At 39.1% G+C, this 21,727-nt stretch overlaps 1 protein-coding gene across 2 annotated transcripts; it reads left to right on the top strand.

Moving 5' to 3' along the window:
- The first annotated feature begins 1,993 nt into the window (after nt 1-1,993).
- Nucleotides 1,994-20,342, top strand: LOC124802621 (dysbindin). 2 transcript variants are annotated; one of them, XR_007017132.1, is made up of 6 exons: nt 1,994-2,464; nt 2,766-2,922; nt 3,180-3,344; nt 6,482-6,746; nt 7,355-7,493; nt 19,766-19,900. XR_007017132.1 is itself a non-coding variant. In XM_047263510.1 (6 exons), the coding sequence occupies exons 2-6, from the start codon at nt 2,409-2,411 to the stop codon at nt 19,933-19,935; spliced, it is 813 nt and encodes a 270-aa protein (XP_047119466.1). In that variant the 5' UTR covers nt 2,106-2,124; nt 2,220-2,408; the 3' UTR covers nt 19,936-20,342. The 2 variants fall into 2 exon arrangements, 1 of the variants encoding a protein (XP_047119466.1); XM_047263510.1 differs by lacking the exon at nt 7,355-7,493 and having other exon boundaries at nt 2,106-2,124; nt 2,220-2,464; nt 19,766-20,342.
- The last annotated feature ends 1,385 nt before the right edge of the window (nt 20,343-21,727 follow it).

Below are 21,727 nucleotides of genomic sequence, written 5' to 3'. Positions count from 1 at the left end.
TCCAGTTATTATATTTTCAGATGGCTGCACCCACATGACCAAAGAAATATGGGAGAGGGATGAAGCAGATGATGACGTAGCAGGAACGGATACAGAAGATGAGGACCAAGAGGCGGAGATTGCATGCGTCTGATGCATAACAAGAAGGAAGTGAATCCGAGGCAGAGTGCTTCGAGGATGGATTTTTTGTATACAAAGATAAGTCTATAAAACGGAAAAAGGAAATACTGACCAAAACCATCAGAATACAGATGTTAGCATAACCCATTTACCTGCAAGAAAGGCACACTCCAAAAGTGTCGTGTCTGTCATCAATTCATTTTCTACTTTATTTGATGAACATATGGTGATCTCAGCAGAGTCGGTAAAAAATAAATATTCGAAAGAGCAAGACGCCAAACATATGACAAGAGAAGAGTTACTAGCGTTTTGGGGGCTGCTCTATTTGGTTGGGCTTCACGAAGCCACTTATGCGACTTATGAGGATTTATGGGAAGACATAGAAATCTTTGGTCTTAATGTCAAGCAAAGGATTTCTATTTTTAGTTAGGGTCATCAGATTTGACGACATTTACAACTGTGAAACTGGAAGAAAACATGATAACTTAGCACCTGTGAGGGACTTTCTCACTGCTGCAAATAATATTTGTTTACATTCGTTTAGCTCAAGTGAATTTTGTACAGTTGAAGAACAGCTTATACCTTTCTGGGGGAAATGTCCATTTAGGCATATTTGCCGCAAACCCCAGAAAGTATGGAATAAAGGTTTTCGACAAGTAGACGCTAGGAGGCATTATTTAGTCTGCTTCGTAATACATGCAGGCACACAATGGGAGATAACATTTCGTCACGACAATGCTGAATTTTGAGTTGTGAACATATTGACTAAGCCTGTTGCAGTTACCAACAGGAATATAACTTGTGACAATTGGTATACGAGTTACCAACTAGCTCAGCTCTCCTTACGAAAAAGTTAACAGTTGTGGGTTCCCTACGAAAAAATAAGCGTCAGATTCCACCAGAATGTCAGGCTAGTGAGCATGAAACAATATACAGCAGTGTTTTTGGATTCACTAAAGATACGACTTTAATGATAAATGTTAGCGCTAAAAATAAGACGGTAATATTATTATCAACAATGCATGATGATGTTGCCACATTAACTGGTGTGAAGGCGAAGCCCGAAATAATCACATTTTATAATAGTACCAAAGTTAAGGTGGATACATGCGACATGTGCAAATTTTAATGTTGGTAGATGCTACGGAATATCGGAGAACCATTGGTTGAAAAGCACATCAGAATGCGGCAAAGTACAGATAACATTCCTATGCTCTTAGGAAAAATATAAAATTACGTCTAGGAGAGGATATGAAACCGTCATGAGGGGTCCCTGATGCTCCTGGACCTTCTCATGAGCGGTTCAAAATGTGCCCCAGAAAAGATGAGAAGAATCAAACCTTCGCAGAAATGCTCAAGATGCGAATCCTTTATTTGTAAAGCTCATGCAAACATAGATGTGGAGATTGTATCGATGATTTAGAATGACCTGTATTAGGAATGTTAATATAAATTATTCATATTACGTTTGTGTTACTGACATTTTCAACTGTATTCAATAAAATCGTTCATGTTAATTGTTTGGTAAATGAGTTCCGTTCTTTGTTTTCCCTATCCTGGCTGAATCTTTCAAAGTCCATACAACGAAGATTATCATTACTCAAAGCAACTAAAGTAGGTTTTGTACATGGGTTCGTAAGTGACCCGAGGCGCCCTAAGTGGCGAGGCACCCTAAGTGGAGCACTAACCCCCGCGCCTCCCTAAGGGTTAATACAAAGGAGAAAAAATACAACTGATTCATGTTTATAGTTCTTCGTCTTTGCCTTAACAGAGGAAAGGTTTCCACCTTGTTTTAACCGCTTTTTTATTTTATGAACCGGAGCTCACCCCGAGACGAACAAGCTAAAAAAAGTTAAATTTGATCTAAAAATTTAACGATGCCGTGTCCAAGCAAACTTGAGCGCAGTTTTGTCCTTTCGGTTTTAGAGTCTGTAGTCTGTTTCCTAATTCGAAACTAGGTTTTTGTCTGTACGGTACGGTAACCAGAGTGAAATCCGGGTTAATGTACAGGACTCAGAATATTTCCGTTGACATTACAGATTTAATAGTGTATATAGTTGTTCCCACGAGAATTATTTAAATAGATTTATGTTTTCTAGGTATTGTAGGTTACTTACACGACACTTTCCGTCATAGAAACGTCACTTGTACGGATGCTGAGCTGCATTCACGTGACTGAGCGTGAGTTGTTATTTGAATGGGAAACAAATTGTTTAGGCGAAAACTGATGTTGGTCACCTGTAGCCGCGGAAATATTTTGATTCTTAGCGTTACTGTTTATTTCGATAATGTTTGACAGTTTGCGTGATCGGTTTCATACAGTCCAGGAGGGGATCACTGCCAGGTGAGAGGTTATGATGTATTGTTTACATATTCACTTTTGAGTGAAAACGACGTACTGGTGTCATGTCATTACGTTCTATTATAACGCCCGTGTAATAGGTATGTTTAGATGGTAATGTGTGCTAGCTGTTGTTTGAAAACATTTCTACATGCCGAAAATATGTAGATGTTAACATAGGTGATGCCCGTAACAGTACCTTGAAGCTACCCAAATGTTTACATATGCCAGTACTGTATCTGCATTCGCACAGGAGCTTTTAGTGGACGAATTACCTGAAGAAAATATACCGCCTTTATTGCAGTTTCAGAGGTTTGTCAACATCCGATTCTGTTCACAAACATATTCCTGCTAGAGGTCGTAAAGTGAACTACAATGCAGGAGGCGAACTTTTACTGAAGTACCAAAATGAGTGGAGCGAGCTGCATAAACAGTCTGAGGAAAATGCTGTCCAAGCACAGGTAGTTGCTCTTAATTTAGTTTTTATCATGTAGTGCAACTTCGCCGTACATCCTTAGTTGAAAAACTCCGTCTCTTAATATTTTTTGTTGTAAGTAAGCCCTTTTGACTATTCTTTTACGCATTCAAAAAACATGAGACGAATCAAAGTTTGGGTTCATAACAGTATTAAAAATATCAAATATCCTTTACCAGCAATTTGCCTCCTGTTACAGTTTCTCAAAAATAACTCTAAAAGAAATTTTATGTTCTTTTGAAGGTAGTTGATGATCTTATTACAAAGCTGCACACAGAATGTCAAAAGAGCTGGACATCAATGAATGGTGCTGCAATGGTGCTTGCAAGTGTGCCGCAGATATTGGCGGATGTGCAGGGCCTCATGTCACAGCTTGGTACTCTCACAGAAACTTTTGAGGAAGTAGAAGTGAGTCACATAATTCTTCATTTTTTATGTATATATAAGTGTGTGCTGGTGGTTTTAAAAGGTTACTATCATATGTTGTATACATATTTGTATTTAGTGGTCACAGAAACATTTTGTAACTGTGTGTTTTTAAAAATAACAGATGTTGTCCAACTCATGGCAGTCATAAAATTTTTCGTGAGATGTATGGGAAATCATTGACATGGAAGCAAATCTAAGTGCATTCCCATTTTTTGTGGTTTTCATTGATATAGCTCATGAGTGAATTTATATAAGAAACTACATGCTTGGATTGATAATGCTGTTACATAACACACTTATTAGTGTAAGAGACAACATGCTACACCACACAAGCCTAAACTATGTGGTTACTATGTCACCACACCAGATTTTAAAACTTTGCTAGTACAAATTCAGTATTTCAACATACAGGATCTACTGTACTTCATTCAAACTACTCCTTTCTACCCCTCCCCTTATTACCATGCCTTGGTTACACAAAACCCTTAGTTAGTTTTAGATTGTAACACCGACACATATCATTTTGATCTCGGAAATCACATATGCTGCAGCCTGCCCCTTCCCTCTTCCCTTCCCCATTTCATTTCCTGTTAAATTACCTGGAAGACAAGTCTATTGTGATATTAAGTCTCGTACTAGATTATCTTTGTTATCGTGCTGGCGAACAGCTCCGTCTTTAGTTAAGTGCTGGAATTGGATTTACACCAAGAACTTCTAGTTGCAATTTTGCATTATTTCCATGTGGCTTGATTATTCTTAGTTTGTGACATTTTGTCGTATCGGTTAGTACAGAAGGGTGTGGAATGTCAGTGTTTGAAGATGGGAGTAAGTTGTGTGCTATACTAAGCAGGTACAGCCTGGCCTCAGATGATAGCTCACTGCACTCAGGGCAGAGACTGGGTTTAGGGTGCTTCATAAAAAAGAGGGGAAAAAAGGGTGTCAAATGATGTTACACAGTGATAAGTCATTGAAAATCCTTTTCATTCAGGAGAACAGAGATTAAAAATTTTGATTTTTTTCAGCCAGACTTAAGTACTCCACGATTCTCCTAAAGCACTTGTTGTAAATGCCAGGATGGTCCCTTCAAAAAGGACATGACTGAATTCCTTTCACAGTCCGACCTTATGTTCTGTCCCTAATGGGAACATTGTTGATGGAAATACTTTACCAAGTTACGAATGGGGCACATATAGGGTATGAAGTGAATACCACTGTGCACAAAGACTGATACTGGGAAAAAAAGCAGTGCAAAGAGAGTTCTCTCTGTCTCCCTCCCTCAGAGCAGTCACTATCCTGTGCATTGTGCTCCATAGTGACATCAAAAAAGCTTAAAACCTTTTACTACAAACAAAAAATTTGTAATTCCAATAACATGGCAAGAATGATGTGAAACATGATTAGGCATGGAGTGAATAAACATAGCTAGGCTAATAATACTCAACCCTCTCATAACAGTATTAGCAAGACAGACATGAAATTCGAAATATTGGTTACTGAAATTGAATGAATTCTTTCTAATGGTGTACGAAAACACAGGTATAAAAAAAAAATGACCCATCAAAGACAGATCCATTACATTCACTTTGACAGCATTGCATAATCCATTGACAGGTTTCACTTTTGATACATCAATTGCTCTCACTTTTGATAAATCAACTGTTTGGGAGAGCACAAAAATTAACTTAGGTCACTAAAAAGAACTAATTGTATCCACTATGATTGTATTTCAACCAAAGTACTAAAATCTTGGGCTGACATTGCAGTGCCCCCCTTGATTTACCTTCGATACCAGTCAGTGAGTCAACATGTATCTCCTAAACAACAGAAGTATATGGTAAAATCAAACAGTGGAAAATCCAGTTTGGAATAATGACGGTATTATGAAAAGGATAGAATACTACTCACCTTATAGTAGAGATATCGGGATGCAGACAGGCACAACAGAAAGACTGATGAAGAAGTAAGCTGTTGACCAAAAGGCCTTCTCTTAAAGTAGGCAGTACTTCAGAAGAAGCCCTTTTGGCCAAAAGCTTAGTTGTTTAGCAGTCATTTTGTTGTGCCTGTCTGCGACCAAACATCTCCACTGTATGGTGAATAGTGATCTATGATTTTAATAATACTGAAGTATGTGGTGGTAACACCAATTTTTAAAAATTGAGGCAAGCAACTGATTTGTAATGGAGTTCTATCTGTGTTCCCCATATTTTGTTTGGTAAGGTAACTTTCAACAGAATACTAAACCACACTTCTGAGAATAACCTTTTAACATGAACTCTTCCTGGCTGCGATAAAGAATTTTCTATCGGGAAAGCCATATATGGAAGCATATGCTCAGTTGCAGTAGAAATTGACAAAAAAATCGACTTAGGAAACTAAAATGGTATTATATTAAAGGGATCCCACTTCCATGGATGGAGTCCCACTTTAACAACACAAAGCAGAGGGTCACATCAGAAAATTATGCGACAATAATAAGACTAAATACAAAGTTGTGAAGCATTGCATAAGGTGTCCCACAAGATTATTTGCTTGGGTTTCTCCTGTTGTTTGACCTACAGAATTGAATTACTAGGACATTGAACAACTATTCAAAAACTATGTGTGCTGATGACCCAAGTATATGGATAAAGGTCCCAGACATATCAGTAACAGACACAGCCACAAGAGAAATGATGCAGTCTTACGAATGGTTTACAGCAAACAGTTTAAAAAGACTCATATAAAACAGTTCCAAACAGATCAATATAACTTAAAGGTGTCTGAAATAAAGATCGTAGGCCGCCACTGGCTGATGGCCCAAATGTGAAGTTGTTTGGCACCTGTAGAGTTAATAAACGGAGGTGGCATCAGAATTTCTATCAGTTAATTTAAAAGCTTGGTTCTTTGGATACAAATTTCATACATGACTCCAATACATGTACTATTGTACCGATATTACTGCAACACGGTATAATATCTTTCAACTTGAGATGTGTCTGTGGTTTAGTATTAGTCATGTAAATTGTTTGTATTGATATTCTAAAGTCAGCATTCACTTTATTTGCTATCATCAGTTTCAGTCATACAGTTGTAATGTAAGAGAATGAGAATCTTAATTAGTTTTTCTTTCTTTAAAGACAGGGCTGGCACGTCTTGAGGACATAGTTGAGGTTCAAGAGCTGCAGGAGCAACAACTTGACCACAGATTCCAGTTGGCTCTTTACAAGGAGCGACGGCTGGCTGAGCTTGAGGCTGTGCGTGACAAACTGGCAGCTGAGCATGCACAACGACTTAGGGATCATGAGGCAAGACAGCAAGTTGCTCTTCGTGAAAGACAGGAAACATTTGAACAGGCATTCAAAGAGGACCTGCAGCAATACAAAGAGTCGGGAACTTTGCCAGGTGAGTGTTTATTAGCATTGTGTGAAGATGAGATAATTTGTTGCGTCATCAGGATTGAATAGCTGAGTTAATGCATAATGGCAGTTAACACAGCTACCTGAAAAATATGATCAGTCAATCAAGTATTGGCTGATTACAAACAAACTAGGAAATCATCTGACAGATAAGTTGGCTTTTTGTTACAGTATTTCATGTTTGAACTATAACACAAAAGCAATCTGTGATCTGTAAGACCATCATAGTTTATGAACACATGGTAACATAGATGTGCTAATACGGAAATTTATATAGTGTGTTCTTTCAGCAATTTGTGTAATTCTGACTTACAGTTGCCTAAAAATCACTAATTGTAATTTCCTTTGAGTTTTTTGCTCACATGTTGTGAACCTGGAACTGAATATTTACAAATATTGTGTGAACGGTTTGGATAGTGTGTCAGTGTTTCGGGTATTAATTTATGAATTAGCACTTTAAGTTTAAATTTTTATTGATTTTCCTAGTGTGTGACATTAATACGTCAGTGGCACAATTTAAGTTACTGTTACTGTGTCACAGTTAAGTGAAGACTCTCACATTGAGAATGATTGTCTTAATAATACAATTTTCAGACTATGAGATATGAGCATCACCCTGAAGACAGTTGTTGTGGCTTCTTGTCACTTGAATCTAACATGATGCAACAGCCCATTATCATTGGTATACAGTTTCCATCGCTGATGAAGGACGTGATGTTGGTAACATTGTATGGTATGTTGCAGTGTTTTGCATGGAAAAAATTTCACAGAAATTGGTCCTTAAGAACCAGAACCTACTAATCATTTCCTTAGAACTGTGCTGTGTAACGAAATGAGATACCTGGTCATCCGTAGATGAATTTCATTTCAAGATTTCAGAGAGAATCAACTTATTCATTATGGTACTAGGTTACCCATATTTTACTGTATGGGCTTAGCTTCTACCTTCAGTTTCTGTGCAGCAATAAGGAGAGCTTGTTTTTTACATAGTGCATGTCGCAACACAAAAAAATTGTACACTTTTCAGATTTTTTTATTGAATGATTTGATTGATTAGTTCCTTTGCATTTGATCTGGCATTTTCTCTCATTTCTTATGTGGGTTGTTACAGAGCTTGTTTGAATAAGTCACATAATTATAACATTCTTTGTCCGGTGATGGGCCCCACTTCAAATTTCGCTCCAATGTTGGGTGTCTGCAGTGGGATACTGACCTGATTGTCACCCACCATATGGCCTGAGGATGAGTGACAGTCTGGGGTGCAATTTCATTTCGTAGCAGGACGCATTTGGTTGTGATCTGCTGCACCCTTCCAGCACAGCAGTACATCAGTGGTATAAGCCACGTTATGTTGCCCTTCGTGGGAAGTCATCCTGGGCTTACATTTCAGCAAGGTAATGCCCTTCCATTCACAGTGAGAGTTTCTGCTAGTCGTCATTGTGCTTGCCAAACCTTTCCTTGGCCAACAAGTTCACTGGATCTCTTCCCAATAGAGAAATTTGGAGCATTATGGGCAGGGCCTTCCAACCAGCTCAGCATTTTGATGATCTAATGCTCCAATTGGACAGAATTTGGCGTGGAATACTTCAGGGGGACATCCAACAACTCTATCAATCAGTGCTAAGCTGAATAACTCTCTGCAAAGGGCCAGAGGTGGACCAACATGATATTGACTTGCTCAATTTGTGAATCTCTTTCTTTTGAATAAATCATCCAATTTTTCATTTCATTTGCTGTATGTAGGACAAACTCGGCAAATTTCGTAGTATGGCTAATTTCGCAGTGCCATACATATCCTTTCACTGCAAAATTGTACGAGCTGATTTAAGTACGAACATTGCACCACAGGTGGTAGCACCTATCAGCAGTGTGTGGTAGAGAAAACAGCTACTGGGGCGCATTCTTGCAGTTGTAGTCGAACTTTTTCCAGTGTGGTTGAGAATATTTTCAGTGTAGCATGTGTCCGGTGACAGCTTACTGTTCTTTTATTGATACTGTCAATATAATCTGAAGTGTAAGTATAAGACTTTTATTGATGGATTCTTCACAGTCCTCTATTTAAATTAAGGTCTTGTTCACCATTTTGACACCAATAGTTTGCTCGTAATTCACTTTTGCCGGTAATGAATTTCTTAATGGTTTCATTCACTGGCGGGCACGATTTAATTTGTTACAGATGTCTAAACGTAGTGGCAAATATGGAGAACAGTACAGCAGAAAGGATTTGGTAGATACTGTACGAAGGGTGTTAAAGGATGGCTAGTCAGTTTATAGATCCAGTAGAGATTTTCGCATACCTTACAAAACCCTAAAAGATTGACTAAGAGTTTGCACCTATCCTGCGGACTATGCCCCTTCTTTTTTTTAAAAAAGGAAGAGGAAACTAAATTGGTGAAGTATGCAATTGAAATGCAAGAACTGGGATTTGGATTGTTAGCGAGTGATTTGCGTTATTACGTTTACAAATTAGCATTGGGGAGACCTCAAGGGAACCCATCTAGAGAAGAAAGAGACAAGGCAGGATGGGACTGGTGGACTTCGTTTAAGAAATGATATAGCTTAAGTTTACATCAGCCAGAAAATCTATGACATCATAGGGCCGCAGCTTCGAATCATTGTAATTTGAATGATTTTTATGATGTGCTAAGTGCAGTGTATGAGAAAACAGGGCTTGGGATAAAGCCAAATCTAATTTGAAATCTAGATGAAATGGGATTTTCAATAGTGAATAAGCCAAGCAAAATTGTTTCACCGAAAGGAGCGAAGCTTGTCCACCAGCATACAACTGCTAAAAAGGGGAAGACCACAACAGTTGAGATTGCTGCTAATGCTATGGGACAAACAGTGCCTGCTACGTTTATTTTCAAGGGGTTCGTGTCACTGATAGCTTGAAGAAAAATGCTCCTCCATTGAGCCAGGTAGCAGTGTCAAAAAATGGCTGGATACATTTGGAAATTTTCTTGGAGTTCTTGAAGCACTTCATTAACCACATTCCTCCCACTCATCCTGTTCTGCTATTGATAGACTCACATTCTAGACATGTCTCTCCAGAAGCTCTAAAATTCAGACAAGAAATGGCATTATTTTTGTTACCTTTCCATCACACACCACTCAGATCTTACAGCCGTGTGATGTGACCACATTTGATCCTATGAAAATTGCTTGGAAAAGGAATGTGAGAGACTTTATGAAAACTTGTGGTTACAAGCCTACAAGATCGGATTTTTACCATCTGTTCAAGAAGTCAATGGATGAAACTATAACTCCAGCCACCATCAAGAGTGATTTTTCTAAGACTGAAATTTCTCCCGTGAATAGAGATGTCATTCCGGATGTAGCTTTGAAGGTTTCCCAAGACCTTTAATGCTGGGCAAGTAGAGCTACCTGAAAGAACAGTAGACGGATGTGTATCAGCAGAGCAAAAAGAAGCTGTTGATAATGTGCCACCTGAGCTAGAAGTGTCAGCAGATCAAACTGAAAATATCCAGGAGGAAATTAACGTGCCTCTTCCAAAATCTATAAAATCATGGAGAAAGAGGAAACAAGTAGCTACTTCAGCCAGAGTTATTGCTGATGAGGGCATGTTGGTTGCAATAGGTCTAAAGAACCCCTTTTCCAAAACATGCTTCAGTGGCGGAAACCTTACTTCATTCAGGCTTTTAAATGTAGGTCCTTCTTCTGTCAGTTTTGATACACGCCAAGCTTAGTGAACCATTGGGATGAAAAATGGAGCATTGATTGATTCTACACAAGCAAATATATATTCCAGAATGAGATTTTCACTCTGCAGCGGAGTGTGCGCTGATATGAAACTTCCTGGCAGATTAAAACTGTGTGCCCGACCGAGACTCGAACTCGGGACCTTTGCCTTTCGCGGGCAAGCTTCTGTAAAGTTTGGAAGGTAGGAGACGAGATACTGGCAAAAGTAAAGCTGTGAGTACCGGGCGTGAGTCGTGCTTCGGTAGCTCAGATGGTAGAGCACTTGCCTGCGAAAGGCAGAGGTCCCGAGTTCGAGTCTCGGTCGGGCACACAGTTTTAATCTGCCAGGAAGTTTCAAATGTATATTAATTGCATCTTTTCTTAACGATAATTACTGCTGTTGTTATACCAGTTTAAGAGCACTTTGTAGTCTTTTAATTAGATTTAGACTTGGCAATAGTAGTACACATCACAGGGTTGAGCAACAGGAGTACATTTGGGTGGAATGATCTTCAGATTACACGTTGCTCCATGTAACTTCGTCTTCTTCATGAGTAATGTCTCATCACACAATGTCAGATCTGCTCGGCCCCCCATAAATCCACCAGTAGATGGAATTTTTGTGTGTTAGCAATGTATGGTTTTAATATTGTTACCAAGAATTTTGCAAATTCTTTTTTTTTAATTTTGTTGACTTGGAGCAAATAATGACAACATTCTTATGTTCTTCTTTTAATTTTTTCATAATACCAGCAACTTGAGGACCAAATATACTGGCAGGCTCTTGCATACATAAAAATACAAGGGGTAATAATTTCCCTGAAGCAGTTAAATTGTTTTGCACTTTATAAGAAAAAGTGATTTTGGAGAGATTGAGTTTTTTCACCAAAAAGGTCTTTACACACTTGTAATCCAGTGTCCATCCAGTCTGATTGGTGTTAATTATGCAGTGAAGGTTGAAGTTTGGTATTATATGTCTCGCCCATATACAGAACCTCTCTGCTTCTTCCACCATTTCTTTTAGAGCTACAACATTATTTTTGCTGACGAATTTGGTGATTTTTCACTGTCTCACTGAATTTTTATGTTTGAAGTTTTTTTACCCAGAGATCGCTAGCAATAAAATGTAATTTGTCTGACAAATACGAGAATGTGACAACCATTGTCCTGTGTTGTAATGTTCTGCACTTGTCACTTGTTCTTAAGAACATCATGCAATCTGAAATATTTTCCATGTTTCTGAGTTGCTGAATGCACTTTTGTCATTGATCCAGATTACATAATAAAAATACACTCTGTATGAAAGAATAGTATATCAAACAATGGAAAATCCAATCTGGCTCTGGCAGTCAGAGACAGTAGTCAAAGTATATATATATACACTAGAAAGAAACATTCCACATGGGAAAAATATATTAAAAAACAAAGATGCTGTGACTTACCAAACAAGAAAGCGCTGGTAGATAGACACAATAAAAAACACACACACACAAATTTCAAGCTTTCGCAACCCACGGTTGCTTCATCAGGAAAGAGGGAAAGACAAAAGGATGTGGGTTTTAAGGGAGAGGGTAAGGAGTCATTCCAATCCCGGGGGTGGAAAGACTTACCTTAGGGGGAAAAAGGGACAGGTATACACTCTCTTGCGCACACACGCACACGCATGTATACAGACACAAGCAGACATATGTAAAGGCAAAGAGTTTGGGCAGAGATGTCAGTCGAGGCGGAAGTACAGAGGCAAAGATGTTGTTGAGTGACAAGTGATGTACGAGGTGCGGCAACTTGAAATTAGCGGAGGTTGAGGCCTGGTGGGTAACGGGAAGAGAGGATATATTGAAGGTCAAGTTCCCATCTCCAGAGTTCTGATAGGTTGGTGTCAGTGGGAAGTATCCAGATAACCCAGACTGTGTAACACTGTGCCAAGATGTGCTGGCTGTGCACCAAGGCATGTTTAGCCACAGGGTGATCCTCATTACCAACAAACACTTGGATTAACTTGAAGAAGATCAGACTGTACCAATCAGTGTGCTGTGATATTTTACTGTATGGCATAGTCCCTAAAATGAAGTATTGTGTTGTTATATTTTAATCTGTGGGTTTTGGCATATTTGTTTCCAGTGACTGAGTTAACAATAAAGATTATATGTATGTACTGCAACCACTGACAATGATAAAGAAATGTTAATCTTGTAAGAATTTATTGATGAGTCATTTCATGTCACTAGTGCTTATTATCGGGCATCAAAGCATAAAAATCACTTAAATATTATTTACATTACTAATTGTATGAACTAGAGAATTACTAGTTTGTTGAATTGCCAGTGTTTTAATTAGAATCTGAAATATATGCCTTGATGAAAGGACTATGATCGGCGAGGTGACCACGAGGAAAAGGTTGAAAAGATAACATTCTACTAATCATAGTGTGGCATGAATTAAGTCTGAATGTGAAAGGAAAGTTGGGAAATTTGAAAATGTGCACTGACGTAAAATGGATTGATGATCATCTGGGCCAACAAATATAGGGTAACACCAATAGCATCTTCAAATGGTATAATAGTATAGTAGATTTCAATACGAATATACAGGCAAGGCAAAGAATGAAACTTCAGTAATAGGAGGTGGAATGAACATTTCTAAAAAGGGTAATCACAGAAGCTGGAGAGAGAAATATCAGCAGAAGAATGTAGCTGTGAAGAAATGGTGGTTAATTGAAGAAATTCTTCAGTTTTACAATACAAGAAAATGCTCTAGAAAAGCAAGGCCGAACAATAGAAGTCACTTAGAAATGAAATTAATACAAAGTGCTTGGAAATTTAAGTGGGATGACTACTAGAAAATTCTGAAGATTATGAAAAGGAAATGTTCATGGGAAGAAAAGATTGAGGATGTAGAAATGTCAAGATAAATTTCAGAGAATGTAAAATTAAAGGCAATAACATGAAGAGTGCAAGAGAGAGGAGCAAGCATATTGGTGTAACTAGTACAATGCCTCTATGATGAGAAAAAGTGTCTGTTAACATAATAGAGGAAGTAATGAATGTTGATTTGTGGACATAGGAGATCTAGTATTAGACTAAAGTAACATGATGCAAGATGTTTGAAATCCTCAGAAAAATTGGTGTGTGTTTCAGAGAAAGACAGTTAATGCATGATATGAATTAGAACATAGAGGGAACAATGAGACTTTAAGGTTAAGAGGGACAACATGGATTAAAAAGGATGGAAGGAAAAAATATTCCATACTTCCCTCTACTCTTCATTGAAGAAGAAACAAAGGATATAAAAGAAAGTGTCAGAATGGTATTAAAATTCAGGTTATCAATAAATGATCTGATTGGCTGATGACATTGCTACCATCTATGATTGTAATGAATAATTACATGACTTAATGAATGAAATGAACAGTCAGCTGAGTGCAGAATATGGATTACACATAAAGAAAGGAAAGACACAAGTAATGAAGACTAGCACAAATCAGGTAAGTGACAAATATCAAAATCGTGGATCAGCAGAATGAGCCATGAATGATGGACAGAGAACATAATGACCAGACTACCACAGACAATGTGAGAATTCCTGGGCAAAAGAAATATAAAATAATCAAATAAAAAGGAAGACATACTTCTCAAGTAGAGCACTGTATGGCACTAAGTTGTGGACTGTAGTAGAACAAGAAATGAAGATAAATCAAAATCTGTGATGCATGGTATTACAGCAGGGTGGATTATGAGTCACGTCAAACCATTGAGAAGCCTAATGGAAGAAAACAAAAATTACTTTTTAACATGAGCTTATGGCTGTTCTGGATTTCTTCTTGCTAATGCTGCTTACTAGCTCCCAGTAACGAGTTAAACCTGACACTACTGCTTATCCGAGGATGAATTGATTTGAATTTACAGTCACACTTCATGCTTACAGTCTTCTTTGAAGTCTAGGCAGAGGTTATACACTTGCACAGGAAATTTACCGTACTGAGCTGCTATGTCCAAATGGTCCACTGAAAAGAAGTCTGTATATGAGTAGGTTGCTCTACGAAACCACAGTTGATGTACCCCTTAACAAAGTGTTAAAGATTAAGTGGCTTGTAAGTACAGGTTTGTTGTTTGAACTGAGTGACTGATGCTGTATGGTGTTCTTCTGCCAATCGCCTTTCCCTCCCAGACAGGAAGTTATGCTCATGTGCTGATCTGTGGTCCCTGGACCATAAAAATGTTTGATGTCTTCTCTCAGTAGATGTTTCATCACCAAATTGATAGGCAGTAAATATGATTAAAATAACTATATACAGGGTGTTTCAAAAATGACCGGTATATTTGAAACGGCAATAAAAACTAAACAAGCAGCGATAGAAATACACCGTTTGTTGCAATATGCTTGGGACAACAGTACATTTTCAGGCGGACAAACTTTCGAAATTACAGTAGTTACAATTTTCAACAACAGATGGCGCTGCAAGTGATGTGAAAGATATAGAAGACAACGCAGTCTGTGGGTGCGCCATTCTGTACGTCGTCTTTCTGCTGTAAGCGTGTGCTGTTCACAACGCGCAAGTGTGCTGTGGACAACATGGTTTATTCCTTAGAACAGAGGATTTTTCTGGTGTTGGAATTCCACCGCCTAGAACACAGTGTTGTTGCAACAAGACGAAGTTTTCAACGGAGGTTTAATGTAACCAAAGGACCGAAAAGCGATACAATAAAGGATCTGTTTGAAAAATTTCAACGGACTGGGAATGTGACGGATGAACGTGCTGGAAAGGTAGGGCGACCGCGTACGGCAACCACAGAGGGCAACGCGCAGCTAGTGCAGCAGGTGATCCAACAGCGGCCTCGGGTGTCCGTTCGCCGTGTTGCAGCTGCGGTCCAAATGACGCCAACGTCCACGTATCGTCTCGGCGCCAGAGTTTACACCTCTATCCATACAAAATTCAAACGCGGCAACCCCTCAGCGCCGTTACCATTGCTGCACGAGAGACATTCGCTAACGATATAGTGCACAGGATTGATGACGGCGATATGCATGTGGGCAGCATTTGGTTTACTGACGAAGCTTATTTTTACCTGGACGGCTTCGTCAATAAACGGAACTGGCGCATATGGGGAACTGAAAAGCCCCATGTTGCAGTCCCATCGTCCCTGCATCCTCAAAAAGTACTCGTCTGGGCCGCCATTTCTTCCAAAGGAATCATTGGCCCATTTTTCAGATCCGAAACGATTACTGCATCACGCTATCTGGACATTATTCGTGAATTTGTGGCGGTACAAACTGCCTTGGACGACACTGCGAACACCTCGTGGTTTATGCAAGATGGTGCCCGGCCACATCGCACGGCAGACGTCATTAATTTCCTGAATGAATATTTCGATGATCGTGTGATTGCTTTGGGCTATCCGAAACATACAGTAGGCGGCGTGGATTGGCCTCCCTATTCGCCAGACATGAACTTCTGTGACTTCTTTCTGTGGGGACACTTGAAAGACCAGGTGTACCGCCAGAATCCAGAAACAATTGAACAGCTGAAGCAGTACATCTCATCTGCATGTGAAGCCATTCCGCCAGACACGTTGTCAAAGGTTTCGGGTAATTTCATTCAGAGACTACGCCATATTATTGCTACGCATGGTGGATATGTGGAAAATATCGTACTATAGAGTTTCCCAGACTGCAGCGCCATCTGTTGTTGACAATTGTAACTACTGTAATTTCGAAAGTTTGTCTGCCTGAAAATATACTGTTGTCCCAAGCATATTGCAACAAACGGTGTATTTCTATCGCTGCTCGTTTAGTCTGTATTGCCGTTTCAAATATACCGGCCATTTTTGAAACACCCTGTTTATATTGCAGTAAAACATACAAATGTAAGGTAGCCCTGTTGCAAGTTTTATAGCATGCACTCGCAAATCTGAGTGACATGGCAGGAAGCCACCTTGCCGTAGAACAGGGAATTAAAATGAGAAAGTACATCAACACACAGCGAAATTAAACAAGATTAAGTCTAGTCCCTAGAGAGCGAGGAGTGGTTGAACGAGAGAATGATGTTAGGCATGAGATCCACATAATGAAAAGTGTTCGGGGCCGAACGACAAAGCTTACCTCATTACATTTTGTGAGGTTCTAATGCTGGGTGTTTGCTGTGAAAGTGGTGTAATTGCTCGGTAGAAACCATCATGACTACTGCAGGCTTTTGAATGTGAATTGTGCTGCTCTACGTGGATGAGCCTAGTGCATGACCATCCTTCAGGTGATGAGAGGCAACACTTTAATAATGAAATGGCGGTAACTTCCACAACTCTACTGTCTGCAAAGTGAAGGCATCATAGATTAACAAACGATTGGGGCTGGAGTGTGCCTCTCATTGTCATTTGTAAACTCGTGCACTGCACCGTGGTGTGTGTCCACAGTTCACAAGTAGGTCCCAGCAGCCACTATGACAATGGCAGAGAATGAACCACTGGTGCGGCCTCCCCTGGAGGGTGGCTTGGTCTCCTTGCCCCTCAGGTTGGGACACCAGTTTGTGCAAAAATTCTCTGAATGAGGGAAAATTGGTATGTGTATGCCACTGCATGGCTTCACCTTACAGTTTCACACAATCAGACAGGAACTGTTAAGTAAATTCACTATTTTGAGCATTTTGTACAATAACCAAATGGAGAATGTGAAAACTAATCTGTCCCTTCCATTTAATGGTCCTCCATGCAAACAATCCTTCAGTGATACTGGTTGGATGGGGAAAGTTACCCTTATTTCATAAAATGATCAGTTTAGTTAAATATGACTTATTGATCAAAGATCCATCCAGTCTTCGATTCTTGTCGGAGAGTTTCAAATTTTGTAGGAAACTCAGATCTAAGATTGGAATTATGAATTTATTCATTTATTTTTATTTCTTTGTTTGCGATGGGAACTGACCAGTAAAACCATTGTGGCTGCACCCTGGGCATTGTCATGTTAAACTTTCCAGTTAAAGCCCACGGAACGGACAACACCACTTCATAGCTACCAATTGTGATTCATAGTCCTGTGAAAATTCTTAAGTGCAACAGCCTGTGAACAAGATCTGTCACCCTCAAACAGCATTCCCAAACTATCGGATGACAAGAAACGACCACAGCTTGTATGAAGACTCACTGCCAACAACCAGCCTTACTGTCAACAACTGCTCTTTTCAAAATGTTGCAAGCACAGTTCCTCCCTCCAACTTGGAGGCATTGTCCTACCCCTTCCTGTGGCCTCTTGTGCTATTGTAGCAAAAAATTAAGTGTTACTTGACTGCTACATGTTAAACACTGAGATGATGAAAGTTACAGGATAGCTAAATGCACATAAGTAGACGGCAGTAGAATCGTGTACACAAGGTATAAAAGGGAAGTGGATTGACAGAGCTATCATTACACTCAGGTGATTCATGTGAAAAGGTTTCCAATGTGATATTGGCCACATGACAGGAATTAACAGACTTTGAATGCAGCATGGTAGTTGGAGGTAGATGCATGGGACAGTCCATTTCAGAAACCGTTGGGCAAATCCATATTCCAAGATCCACAGTGTCAAGGGTGTGCCGAGAATACCAGATTGCAGGCATTACCTCTTACCACTGTGGCCAAAGCCTTTGCCCATCTCCCTTGCACTCTGTAAAGCTTTCCACAAAGGTTAATTGATCATTTACAGACAAGTAGTGCTATAATGTTGGTGGCAGTGGACACAAACATGTAAAATACACAAATAACACAAATTAGTACGATACTGAACTTAACAATTGAAAGCAGTGGTGTTTTTGTTGAGTTGTCAGTGTTAACAGACAAACAACACTGTGTGAAATAACCAGAGAAATCAATGTGGGAGATGCAACGGATGTATCTGTTACGACAGTGTGTTAATGGGCTATGGCAGTAGACAACCAATGTGAGTGCCTTTGCTAACATCGCATGTAACACCTCCCTGAGTTCATTACCATATTAGTTAGAACCTAGATGACTAGAAAACTGTGGTCGTTTCAGATGAGTCCCAAATTCAGTTGGTAAGAACCTAGGGTTAATGTGTGGCGCAGACCCCACAAAGCCAGGGATCCAAGTTGTCAGTAAGGCACTATGCGAGCTGGTGGTGGCTCCATAATAGTGTGGGCTTCGTTACATGGAATTGATTGAACCGATCATTGAATGTAAATAGTTGTGTTTGGCTATTTGGAGACCATTTGCAGCAAACAACAATGGAGTTTTTATGAATGACAATTCACCATGTCACCAAGCCATAATCGTTTGTGACAGGTTTGGAGAACATTCTGGACAGTTCAAGCAAATGATTTGGCCACCCAGATTGCATGATGTGCACCCCACCAAACATTCATGGGATATAGTCAAGAATCAGTTCATGCACAAAATCCTGCACCAGCAACACTTTCGCAATTATGTATGGCTATAGAGGCAGCATGGTTCAATATTTCTGCAGGAACTTCCAATGACTTGTTGAGTCCATGCTGCGTCAAGTTGCTGCACTATGCCAGGCAAAAGGAGGTCCAACATGACATTAGGAGGTATCCCATGACTTTTGTCTCCCCGCTGTATGAACAGCTGGATGTTTAAAGTGCTGTAGTGCACTGCTAATTTTGATACCTCACATTATGTGAAAAATAAACAATATTTACTGAAAAGTTTATCGAAGTGATGCAAAATTCATTTAAAATCTAAATTTTCCTACTTACACTTACTGTCTACAAATCCAATGGATTATTACATATTGTATGTGATGTACAAATGACTACTTTTCTGCTTTTGTTCTACAACCTAATTTAATTATGAAAATGCTAATTACAGCTAAGTGTAATTATTAATCATTTCATCAAAACTTTGTTATGTACACATGGCTAATGCTGCACTGCTTCTCTTCTTTGTAACAGTATAGCATGTATGTGTGTGTGTGTGTGTGTGTGTGTGTGTGTGTGTGTGTGTGTGGGTGTGGGTGTGGGTGTGGGTGTGGGTGTGGGAGGGGGGGGGGGGGAGAGAGAGAGAGAGAGAGAGAGTGCTGGAAAGCCTTTATTCTAAGTATGCTTACAATTATTCATTCCTATTATACAATTTCTTGCTGTGTAGCATTATTTGGAGTTACTATTTTTCTCCTTTGTAATAGGTTATAAAAGTTCAGATTTTTGTTGTTTGGACTTAATGATGATAAAGTCTGTATACAATAGTGAGAATAGATAGTTTCCCTGTGAACTACTGACACAAATCCAGTCAGTAAAGTTTCCAAGTTTTGAGTCATAGATTTTATTAAAACCATTGTGTGTGATATTTTAATTTTTTATAGGAACTATAAGTCCTCCAGGCCAGAAAACTACATGTTTAGAGGAAGTTATTCTTGAGCCAGAAGATCCATCTGCTCTGGATACTTTCCTTGATGATGATACTAAAGAGGCTCCAGCAGTTCAGGATTCTTCCTCGGGAGACGATCTTAAAGCAAGTGATGCAAAACTGTAATTAATGTTACAGACTAATTGTGATGTGATAAACATTGGAATGTGTTCTTTGTTGACAATTGAGATATTATTTATCTTTGAAACAAATCACTGATCATCCCTCATCTGTATCACCTGTTTGACAAGTGACTGTAAAAATTTGTTAGTTTGTTGTTAAAATATATTATATGTTTCAATTTTTTATTGAAATAAGCAGAAGTTCCCAATGAAACATTATGCCCCACAAATATTTCACAGTATGTCATAATTAAGGAATTTCAGTTTTCTTGGAAGAAAGAAAAATCCCTGAAAATAATTGTTTTATTTGGGCAATTTTATACTATGCTGTGCTTATGATTTTACAGTGGTACCTGTGATGTTGAATCAAGACTTTGTGCTTTAATACTGGTTGTGTATAAAACTCTTGGGTCAATAAAATTTCTGTATATACATAATTGTCAGTTATAATTTCCTTGATGTAAATGTGAAGGAAGCACTAGATGGATTTGTATGCCTTATTGTCTGTGAACAAAACTTCTGCTACATTTTGTTGACTATAAGAGTGTTGCTATAGGTGATGACTACAGTGATGATTTACACATAAGATGCTGTTCCACATGTTTAATATGTAATGTGGTTCATTCTGAGGGGCTGTGGGAGGGATTTGGGCAAATGTATTTATTATCCACAGAAAAATTACAGGGGTTGGACAAAAACGTGGGACCACTGTGAGAAATGTATGCATGATTGTAAATACAGATGCTTGCCAAGTCAGCAGGTTGAGCTGTTGTATTTGAGCACAAAAAGTTCCTCTGCAATGTTCTCAAAATGTTGCAAGTGTCAGTCATGGTCAGAACAGTGTTCTGTGTGGTTTGTAAGTGCATTATATTGGATCTAAGTGAATTTGAAAGTGGGAAAATTGTTGGTATTCGTATGTCGGGTGCTTCCATAACTAAGGCAGCTGAAATGTTTGGGGCTTCAAGAGGCTCATTATCAAACATTTATATTACAAACAGGTAAAGCAGGAAAACGGTGTCTGAAAAGTCAAAATGCAAGTCAAAGTGTATGTTGATCGATCCTGATGGATGGTTGTTGAAGAGGATTGTGATGAAAAATAAAGAACAGCAGCAGCAAAAGCGACTGCTGAGCTGAATGTCACATTGACTAGGCCTGTCAGCACAAAAAAAAAAAAAAAAAACCTAAAGGAAGTTCTATAATCAGGGAATTACAGAGCGAGTTGGAATCCCAAAACCACTTGTCAGTAATGAAAATGCCCTTAACAGGAAAACGTGGTCCGAAACCATGGAAGAATGACATTTGGTCCTAAGAGTCTCATTGCACATTATTTTCAACTTCTTGCTGAGTTTACATCCCAAGAACGAAATGTGGTGGGGGTTTATTGAAGATTTGGGCACCCATGCAGTGGTACTCCATGAGCCACATAGTTAATCTGAAGGGTCACATTACTGCCAATGGTCATGTGATCATTTTAGCTGATCAGGTCCTTGCCATGGTGCAATATTTGTTCCCCAAAGGTAATGCTGTGTTCTAAGATGACAGGGCCCCGTTCACACAGCAAGCATCTTTCAGGATTGGTTTTGTGAGCATGAAGATGGGTTGGCAATGTCTCCTGGCCACCATAGATCTGTGTGGTTTGTAAGTGCATGATATTGGATCTAAGTGAATTTGAAAGCGGGAAAATTATTGGTATGGTTACGTATATTGCTATTCACAATATACATAAATGACCTTGTGGATGACATCGGAAGTTCACTGAGGCTTTTTGCAGATAATGCTGTGGTGTATCGAGAAGT

Source organism: Schistocerca piceifrons, chromosome 6 (assembly GCF_021461385.2).
Source record: "Schistocerca piceifrons isolate TAMUIC-IGC-003096 chromosome 6, iqSchPice1.1, whole genome shotgun sequence".
Lineage (NCBI taxonomy): Eukaryota > Metazoa > Arthropoda > Insecta > Orthoptera > Acrididae > Schistocerca > Schistocerca piceifrons.
Note: the sequence above shows the minus strand (reverse complement) of the source record. Positions and strands in the feature narration are given on the sequence as shown.

Coding starts and splice junctions, on each gene's coding strand:
- LOC124802621 (XM_047263510.1), top strand. CDS start 2,409: ATGTTTGACAGTTTGCGTGATCGGTTTCATACAGTCCAGGAGGGGATC. Junction 2,923..3,179: donor AAAATGCTGTCCAAGCACAG/GTAGTTGCTCTT, acceptor GTTCTTTTGAAG/GTAGTTGATGATCTTATTAC. Junction 6,747..19,765: donor AGAGTCGGGAACTTTGCCAG/GTGAGTGTTTAT, acceptor AATTTTTTATAG/GAACTATAAGTCCTCCAGGC.